General features: G+C 35.6%; 1 protein-coding gene across 3 annotated transcripts in view; it reads left to right on the top strand.

Annotated features, from left to right (window-relative positions):
• LOC106876684 (cyclin-dependent kinase 2) overlaps positions 1-9826 on the top strand; it is a 53786-nt gene that overhangs the window by 22878 nt on the left and 21082 nt on the right. For all 3 annotated transcript variants that reach the window (XM_052973993.1, XM_014925318.2, XM_014925317.2), the window contains exons 2-4: positions 370-447; positions 1894-2014; positions 4269-4439. In XM_052973993.1, coding sequence (XP_052829953.1) covers positions 370-447; positions 1894-2014; positions 4269-4439 — 370 coding nt within the window. The remainder of the gene's footprint in view (positions 1-369; positions 448-1893; positions 2015-4268; positions 4440-9826) is intronic.

Genomic DNA, 9826 nt, shown 5'->3' with positions numbered 1-9826 from the left:
ATCGTTTTTCCTGTGCCATTTCTTTTTCTTATTACCACTCTATACTCACCTAACACTTTGTTCTGAAATATATAGATATATATATATATATATAAAATTTATTAATGAGGGTAGAAATTGATATTAATCAATTAAAACCAGTGGTCTAGCATATTAAAAAAATCCGAAGATTAAAATTATATTACATACAAAAATAAGAGGAATGACCAGCAAATCTATTTCTAGCATATAGGAGTCCACATTTACTGGTCATTCCTCTTATTTTTGTATATATATATATATATATATATATATATATAAATAACCTAAAATGTGTGTAATTTCAGAGTAGTTTAACACTACTAAAGTAGCTGTTGTATTATATTTCAGGGAAACAGAAGGGGTCCCCAGCACAGCAATTCGAGAGATTTCTTTACTTCGAGAGTTGACACACCACAATGTTGTACAGTAAGTAATTATTTAGTTGATGACTGATGATGTATTAGATGTTGTTTTTAAGAGAACAGACCTCGTTTACTTCAGTTTCCATCCTGGGTGGCACACTGTCCACCTTGTGCTTAATAGTTATTGAGTAAGCTAAGGCAGTGAGCTGGTTGAATCACTAGCATGCTGGGTAAAATGCATAGCAGCATTTCATATCTGTCTTAATGTTCTGAGTTTAAATTCTGCTGAGGTCGACTTCACCTTTTATCCTTTTGGGCTCAATAATGATGCCAATAGAATAGTAATTGCAGTTTAGTCCCAGGTCAGTCCTTCTTCACAAGACCTATAAGCAAAGGTGTTCCAACAGTGACCATCCCCTTGGAGTAACACTACATACATTGACGTGTCCTTTCTTAAGACAGATATGATCTGAAGGAACTTGTAGCTATTTCTAGCAATTGGAATGACTTCATAGAGGCTCCTTCTTTAGTTGGAGCCTCTATGTTGAGAGAAACCAGTGTCTTGGTATCTGGAAATTATCTGTTGTTAGATAGAGAAAACCATGTATTTATGATATGCCAGGGCATGTTTATGAATGTTACCTTTCTTCTAATATACCTGACTTATCTTTTAACACAGAATCCCAACTATTGGGCCACAGCCCAGTACCATACTCCAGGTCATTTGAGACTTGGCCACGAAGAAAGAATAAATCTTAAAATCTTATTTCGATTTTATTGACAACCACAGTCCACAGGATGATTTTTGCATTACATATGTAATATATATGTATTAGGTATCAAGGCAGCGAGCTGGCAGAGTCGTTAGCACGCCGGGTGAAATGCTTAGCGGTATTTTGTCTGATGTTACGTTCTGAGTTCAAATTCCGCTGCGGTTGACTTTGCCTTTCATCCTTTCAGGTTCGATTAAATAAGTACCAGTTATGCACTGGGGTCGATGTAATCGACTTAATCCCTTTGTCCTTGTTTGTCCCCTCTATGTTTAGCCCCGTATGGGCAATAAAGAAATAAAAGAAATAAATATATATGTATTATATATTATGCACTTTATTGTGTTTAGTTACGCATGTGATCCCCACATCTGTGGAAAAATTGCCTTGCCTGAAACTGGTTTGTGATTCAAAATTGGTTAGGGACTGTTGTTCTTACACATTAATTCTCATCCAGGGTCCATATAGCCCTTGGGGTTCATATAGCATTTTGTTGCTAAAATTTATCAGCAATAAATCGGTTATACTTCTACAATACCCAAAATATAAAAATGTGTTTTTGTACAATTCTTAATAATATTTAATTACAAAATTATCATAGAATTTTTTTGTAACATCAAATGACTAGGAGGGTCCATCGGAGTAAAATAGGAATCAAAGGTGGAAGTGGGTTGAGAAACACTGTTCTAACACACCAGATGTATACATTACACAGTGTATCGCTGTTATCTTCATTGTAGGCTGCTTGATGTTGTACAGAGTGATAAAAAGCTTTATCTTGTCTTTGAATATCTTGACCAAGATCTGAAGAAGTACATGGACACAGCACCAGCATCAGGACTTTCACCAGAATTAATAAAGGTACCTCCCTCTCACTCCCCACTCGGCCATTGTTTCTTACTCATTCTTTTTTTTTTGTTTCCCTTATTTGCATTTTCTCTTGAAGTCCTTCATTGCCTTATAGCTTGATGCACAACATCATCTAAGATTACAGTAATTCACAGTATAATATGGAGGTAGCAAAGGTACACTACAATTTACATTCATAATTATTTAATAATGAACTTTTAATTGCAAGAACATATATTTTTCCCAGCTGTTAGTGTTTTAACTTTAAAGAGACAATTGTCGACCCCCTGGGCACAATTTGTAATTACAAACGTTAAGGTACAGATTCATATGTGCTGTAAGACACAGTATTTCTCTAGTTAATAATGAGGATCTCACAGATCCTCATTAACTAGATTTTGAGAAACTAGGGATTGATGGCAAATGTGAATTTGTCTGCATTGAGTGGGGAACATCTCTTCCAATGTGGACAAACCCTGACATTTGTTGATATGCACACTGACACATTTCACATATATATATATACACACACACAAACACACATGCACACATATTTACATCATGGACTCGTCCATCAAAAATGATGTATGACCTGCACAAATGATTTATTTATAGCATATGCTGTGCATTAGCTCACTTCCTCTATCAGATCAATGTTGCCTGAACAGGCGCACGGTGTATCACATGTCAGGTGTCGAAGTGACTTGCTCAAGAACACAATGCACCATCTGGTCTAGGAATTGGAACCATGATCTCAGGATCATAAGTGTCATACCCTAACCACTAGGCTTCACACACACATACGGAGTCATGTAGTGTATGTGTGTGTGTGTATATATATATATATATATAAGAAGTAAAAGGGATTCATAACCCCAGGCATATATCTATAAAGAACTCAATGTTAATGAATTTAGTTAACTATATCAAACAAACAGATACCAATGAATGCAAGTAGAATAAACATCTAAGTTAATTCTTCAGGTATGACAAATAAATCCAAATATTACTTAGAAGAATATCAGAATGGAGCAAATCACATCTTTAATTGGTGATTACACCATACATTACTGATGAACATTTAAGTATTTCAATACAAAATAACCCATTAATTATAATTGCTTTTCCTTTATTCTAATTATGCATAATTTTTCTAATTGTTATGATATTGAATTTCTATGTTTATAATTGTCGTGACATGGAATTCCTGTCATCAAAAGTTAAATACTAGACTGGCTTTTCTTATGCATTCACCTATTAGAGATATTTTCTTAGTTCATTTTGAATTTAACCCATTTTGATAATGTTGTGTTATATATTTTCAGATAGATTAATTTACTGGTAGTGTATACTTTTACTGTATATGCTGGTACAATAGAAATGATTGTCTGTATTGTATGGTGTAATCACAAATTAAAGATGTGATTTTCTCCTTTCTTAGTCTTGTTATATATATATATATATATATATATATATATATAATTGACCACACATTCTTAATGTATGTGTTTTGTTTGTTTGCCAGTTTGCTGCGTCACTGCACTCTAGGGTTGACTTGCTCTTAGCACTAGGTGTTAAAACACCCGAGTCATAGACAGGCGAGACAACTCGCCTCCAATTCCATTCAGGAGGGGTGGACACTGATATTTCGCCATTTTTGTAGCTTATCAACATCACATCCTCAAATCGAACCAGGGGTGAACAGAATCACTAATTTATGACTCTATACAAATAGTGTATGAACCATTTGCTGGTATGCCACAACAATGCATACATATGAAGAAATTCAATTATGAATCCTAAAGCTGGTTTTCTGTAGTAGTAGTAGTAGTAGCAGCAGTAGTACAGCATTGGCTATAGTTCAAAGTGGGAGTCGTACCTAGAATGCTATACTGTAGCCAACTGGCAGGCAAGCAAAGCACATAGAGTGAGTATGTGTGGTCTGTAATGCTTATGACACAGAAGCTGCTTTTAGTATATTACACTATATGCTGCACATTATACATGTTTATATTTAAAATAATGAAATTTTGTTGAAATGAAAACAGTTGGATCTGAAGTAAATACTAACTTGGCATTGGTATTTGGACTAAGTGACTTAGGTTGCTCATCCCTGGGCATACCCCAGGACAGTGTGAATGTGAGTGTTATGTCATTGATATATCAAAATATGAAATAAAAACAATGAAATGTCTTACATTGTGTTCGTCTTCTTATATTGATGCCATGTTTGTGTAATGTTTTCATTCCTATTTGCTCTTTCTAGAGTTATATGTACCAACTGCTCACAGGGATCGCCTACATTCATGCCCACCGAGTCCTCCATCGAGACTTAAAACCACAGAACTTGTTAATTGATGCTGAAGGGAATATAAAATTGGCAGATTTTGGTCTGGCGAGAGCTTTTGGAGTTCCTGTCAGGACTTACACACATGAGGTTAGTAACGTTGTTCTTGTTGAGTCCCGGATCAATTCAGCAGACTTATGGTCCAAGGCGTTCCAACCATGACTATCTCATTCCATTTTCCCTTCCTATCATGACTGAAATGTGCTCTCATTAGCTAGAAAGTATACTGCATCTCCTAATTACTCATCTGAAGATATATTTGCCAACAACCATATTTTCTAACATTCTTACTTAACTCTATATTCAGGGGCTGGATTTTTGTTTGGGCTAATATGGGCTATGGACCAGGGATTCCCAAGTTTGTAGTGAGGACCCTTTAACTCAGAGAAACATAAAGCTTAGAGTTAAAAATTTTTTTAAATATACTTACAGCAATAAAATAAATCATTTGTAATTTCTTTTACTCTTTTAAATTTATTTTTAATCTAGTAAAGTTCTTATAAAATTATTGAGCCCTCTTGATTTAATTGACCTGCAAAATCCTATGCCCCCACCTATTGACTCAGGGACCCCACATCGTTTAAAGCTGGCTCTGTATTTTTTCTCTTTTTTGTCTCTTACTTGCTTTGGTCATTAAACTGCAGCCATGAAACAAACCAACACCAATTGTCAAGCAGTGGTGGTGGGGACAAACACGCACGTGCACATGCACACACACATATAATCATCGTTTAACATCTGCTTCCTATGCTGGCATGGGTTGGATGGTTTGACATGGAGCTGTCCAGACTCCAATTGTCTGCTGTGGCATTATTTCTATGGCTGGATGCCCTTCCATACACCAAAAAACTTAACAGTGTGCTGGGTGCCTTTTCATGTCATGTGCTTCTTTCAGTTTCTGTCTACCAAATCCACTCACAAGGTTTTGGTTGGCCCGAGGATGTAGTAGAAGGTACTTGCCCAAAGTGCTATGCAGAGGGACTGGAATCATATGGTTGGGAAGCAAACTTCTTACCACATAGCCACATAGGTTTTTCCAGTTGAGGTAATTGTGAAGTATAGATAGATCCTTAATATTGTTTCTAGAACATTGAGGATTCTTAAGTGACGGACATCAATCAACAGTCAGATCAATACATGATGTGATAGAGATCAATATGTATTGTTATTGTTATCGAAATCAAAATGGAAATTGTTGTAGTGGCAGTGCCACCTGACAGGCTCCTGTTCTGGTGGCATGCAATAAGCACCATTCATGTGTGGGTTGATGCCAGTGCTGCCTGACTGGCTCCCTGTGCCGGTGGCACGTAAAAAGCACCCACTACACTCGGAGTAGTTGGCGTTAGGAAGGGCATCCAGCTGTAGAAACCTTGCCAGACCAGATTGGAGCTTGGTGCAGCCTCCTGGCTTGCCAGTCCCCAGTCAAACCGCCCAACCCATGCCAGCATGGGAAACAGACGTTAAACGATGATGCTGATTGTGAGAGGATACAGTTTCCACTCGTCAAAAAACTACTGAAAACTTTAGATAACCTAAATGACTGAATATATAACATTAATTGAGAAAGACATTCGTCCATCCATCCCCTCTGTCCACCATTCATGGGAGTAGAATCCTCAGGCACCTCCTGCACAAGGTCCTATCAGAAGCAGCTGTCATTAAATTTGCTGAGTAGATTATCAAGTACAGTCAACTGAAACTTTGGATATTTTCCAACCATCTTGTTCTTGATCTATGCCTAGGTCTACTGCTTGTTGGCTTGACTTGAAGAATCCTTCTTGCAATTATTTTCTGGAGCATTATAGTCAAATGTCCATAGTACCAGAACTGTAACTTCTCAGTGTGAAGAGACTCACTGATTTCCAAGCTACTCACCTCATGCTGTTGTGTTAAAAGCGCCCAGCATATGCTGTAAAGTGGTTGGTGTTAGGAAGGGCATCCAACCGTAGAAACAAAGCTATAAATCAAACTGGAACCTGGTACAGCTCTCCTGCTAGCCAGCTCTGGTTAAACTGTCCAACCCATGCCAGCATGAAAAACAAGCATTAAATAATGAGGCTGAAGAAGCAGCAGCAGCAACTCCTTGTTGAGTAATGTCACTCTTGAGGTCCTTCAATGGAACCCTATTTTGACTGATTGTTTTACATTTGACCACATAGGTGAAAATAGGCACAAAAACTAATTTGATAATAATGTGTTTGGGCTTTTTTTTTTTAACTACTTTCTCCATTTTTAAGGATGAAATATTGGAGCTGGTACATGTCTGTGCCAGCACCTGCTATTCTGGCATCCAGTTCTGCTTCCTATTTTCCATCACTCGTGAATATGTCTGAAATTCCTCTACTTGTCTCGGTGAGAAAGACGTGGATAAACGTTCAGGGCCAAGTCAGCTTAATAAAACTGTTATTCTTTAATTGAAGTGTCATTTATTCTGCAGTAGTTTTGTGGCATTGCAGTCTAATGGATTAGAAGTATGAATTCAATTCCAACCCAAGTGGACTATATATAAATATGGGCAAGGTGACAAGGAACAAGTTGTTAAAATAATTGTTTTACATGAATACGAAGATTTTGCTTGTGCCATCTTGACTAAAATGTCTTAATATTCACCTGAGTATTAAAAAAAAAATCTGTTAAGGGGAGATAATTTTCATAGTCTAATGTAGGAGTTATCTGCTGCTGGATTATATTATTTTCTTTGATGTTGCGTTCTGTTAATGCTAGCCTTTCAAACCTTTTCGAGTCCGGCTTCTGTTTCTGAGTCATTTTTATTTCACCTATGGACCGCTTTGATTCCTATTTTACTCTGATGGACCCTGTTACCCATTAAATGTTTAAAAAATCATATTTTTATAATTAAATGTTATTAGGAATTTTATTAAAAAAAATTAAAATATTTTGTGTATTGTAGAAATATAACAAATTTATTGCAGATAAATTTTAACAACAAAATCTTATATGGAAGCCCAAGGGCCACATGAACAGCAGTTGAGAACGACTGTTTTATTCACCCTTAGGTAATTTTCATCAGAACATTACTTTCTGCGAGCCCCTACGTGGTTACATGAACTGCTAGAAATAAGTAAAATCCACTTCAAATTATTTACTGCCATCTTACAATAAGGACAGAACACCTTAGATAATCTAGACCTGTGCATCTGTAAAAAGACAAGACGATCATGCTGGAATATCTTCTAATAGTTTTGACTTCGAGCTAAACAGCTACAATGAAACTCACTATTTATTCATTATTAAAGTGTATTGTTACAGTTGTGAAGGTTAAGATAATTTTTCTTTCATGATCTTTGGTCTAAATCTACCAAGCTTCTTTCTGAGCTACTGTTCATTTGTATGCATGTTTAAACACATGCATGCATATATATATATATATATATATATATATATATATATATATATATATATATATACACATACATACATACATACATATATATTCATACATACATATATTTCTATAAATATATACATACATACATAATTAAGCACAGTTTCCTCTTCTGCACTGTATGTTTAGAGAAAAAGAAACTTAAGATCTCTTCGCTCCATCCAACTCTCTCGCTTTCATGCTAATTTATTATTGTCATTTATTCTTCCATTTATCTAATTTGGCTGACTGAAAAACTCTTGGTTATAGCTCTAGTTTAGAATTCAAATGACCAATTCTATCTCATTCTTTTCTACTCTAGGCACAATGCTCGAAATTTTGGGGGAGGGTGCCAGTCGATTAGATCGACCCCAGTATGCAACTGGTACTTAATTTATCGATCCCGAAAGGATGAAAGGCAAAGTTGACCTTGGCGGGATTTGAACTCAGAACGTAAAGGCAGACGAAATACTGCTAAGCATTTCGTTTGTTTAATAAAAATTCCTCCTCATAATGATTTTGCTTTCATTTTGTGCTATAATGCAGAAAATGTCAGCTTCCAAATCTTGTTTTCGGATTAAGTAAAATTGATTAAATTTTCTATCCCAGTGCAATGTAAAGAAAGAACTCCTGAATGATTTTATATTCTTGCATCTTCTAGTTTGAGTTGTGTGTTATTTTTCAATTTTATATTAAGAATGAAACAGTTTTAGCTATGGAACACAATGAAAGACATTATCTATAATTTTATTGCTTCAGTATGTTGGTTAAGTTTTAATAAAGCTTAATGCGTTGGGTTTTGAAAACAAATATAAAAACACTTTACCTTTCACTTGTTAGTTTTACATCTGTTGTTGGACATATTGTAAGTTTTGACTGAGCATATGACAGTTAATTCACTAAAGCACATGTGTTAACTGATAGGTAAAAATTAAAGAACAAAGTATTAAAATTCACTGTTCCCTTCAATAAACACATTCTCTCTCTCCTGCTCTATCTCTGTCTGTTGCCTTGTCTCTCACATTGTCTGTCTCTTCCTGTCTCCTCCTCTTGATATCAACCACCTTCATTATGCCACCACATTTTCCTCAACACTCTTTGCACACTTAGGGAACCCACTATCGATTTTTATTGAATTCCAATTAACCTATAATTGAACAGGATGTTAGTTTAATATGTATGCACAGTTTCATGGAAATTGGTTCACTGGTATAGGCAGCAAGATGGTAACAGACAGAAATTGCCATTTATATATATGTTTATATACCGTAAATCCTCGAGTATAGTCCGCCCTTGAGTATAATACGCAGGGGATTTTTAGGGGGCTGTACCTCTGAAAAACCTAAACCTCGTGTATAATACGCACCCCTTCTCTAACTTGAGTCAAGGAGGTCTATATAACGTCCTAGGTTTGTAAACATATATACGGTAACGTCCTTTATTATTATTGTATAGATAACATAATGCAAACATGTAGCTTTTTTTGTGCACTTTCTTTGCAGAAAATAAAGAAATAACAGTGAAAAATAAATATTAAGTAAATTGTCTTTACATATTTATCACTATCAGTTACAAGCCCGACATCACAAAATGCGTCTGAATAAACATTGCCGGACAAAAATAGAGACTCGGACATTACTTAGAAAATATTTTTCATTTTTAACCTTGTATACAGTACGCACTAGGGATTTTGACCTTTAAATTTTGGGGGAAAAATGCGGATTATACTCGAGTATTTACGGTATGTATATGTATGTGTATGTATATATGTATTTTGTCCTAAGTTCTATATACTCTAGGAATGTTTTAAATCCCTTTTCGGGTTACTTTATTTGAATTCTTACTATCCGCTAATTAATTTCAAGTTATTACATAACTGACTTCATAATTTGGGTATTCATAACTTATTGGGAATTCCTAAAAACATGATCCTGTGTAAGACAGTTCCGTATTCTCAATAAATGCACAAAAACCGCTTTAAGGGCTACATACTTTGTATTGTTGTTATTGGATTAGAGAAACAATTATAAGAATGGAACCAAGAGATAAGCACCCGCTTTCCCGGGAATTACTGAGTACGTCAGCTAGTATA

This window comes from Octopus bimaculoides, chromosome 17 (genome assembly GCF_001194135.2).
Source record: "Octopus bimaculoides isolate UCB-OBI-ISO-001 chromosome 17, ASM119413v2, whole genome shotgun sequence".
NCBI classification, from domain to species: domain Eukaryota; kingdom Metazoa; phylum Mollusca; class Cephalopoda; order Octopoda; family Octopodidae; genus Octopus; species Octopus bimaculoides.
Note: the sequence above shows the minus strand (reverse complement) of the source record. Positions and strands in the feature narration are given on the sequence as shown.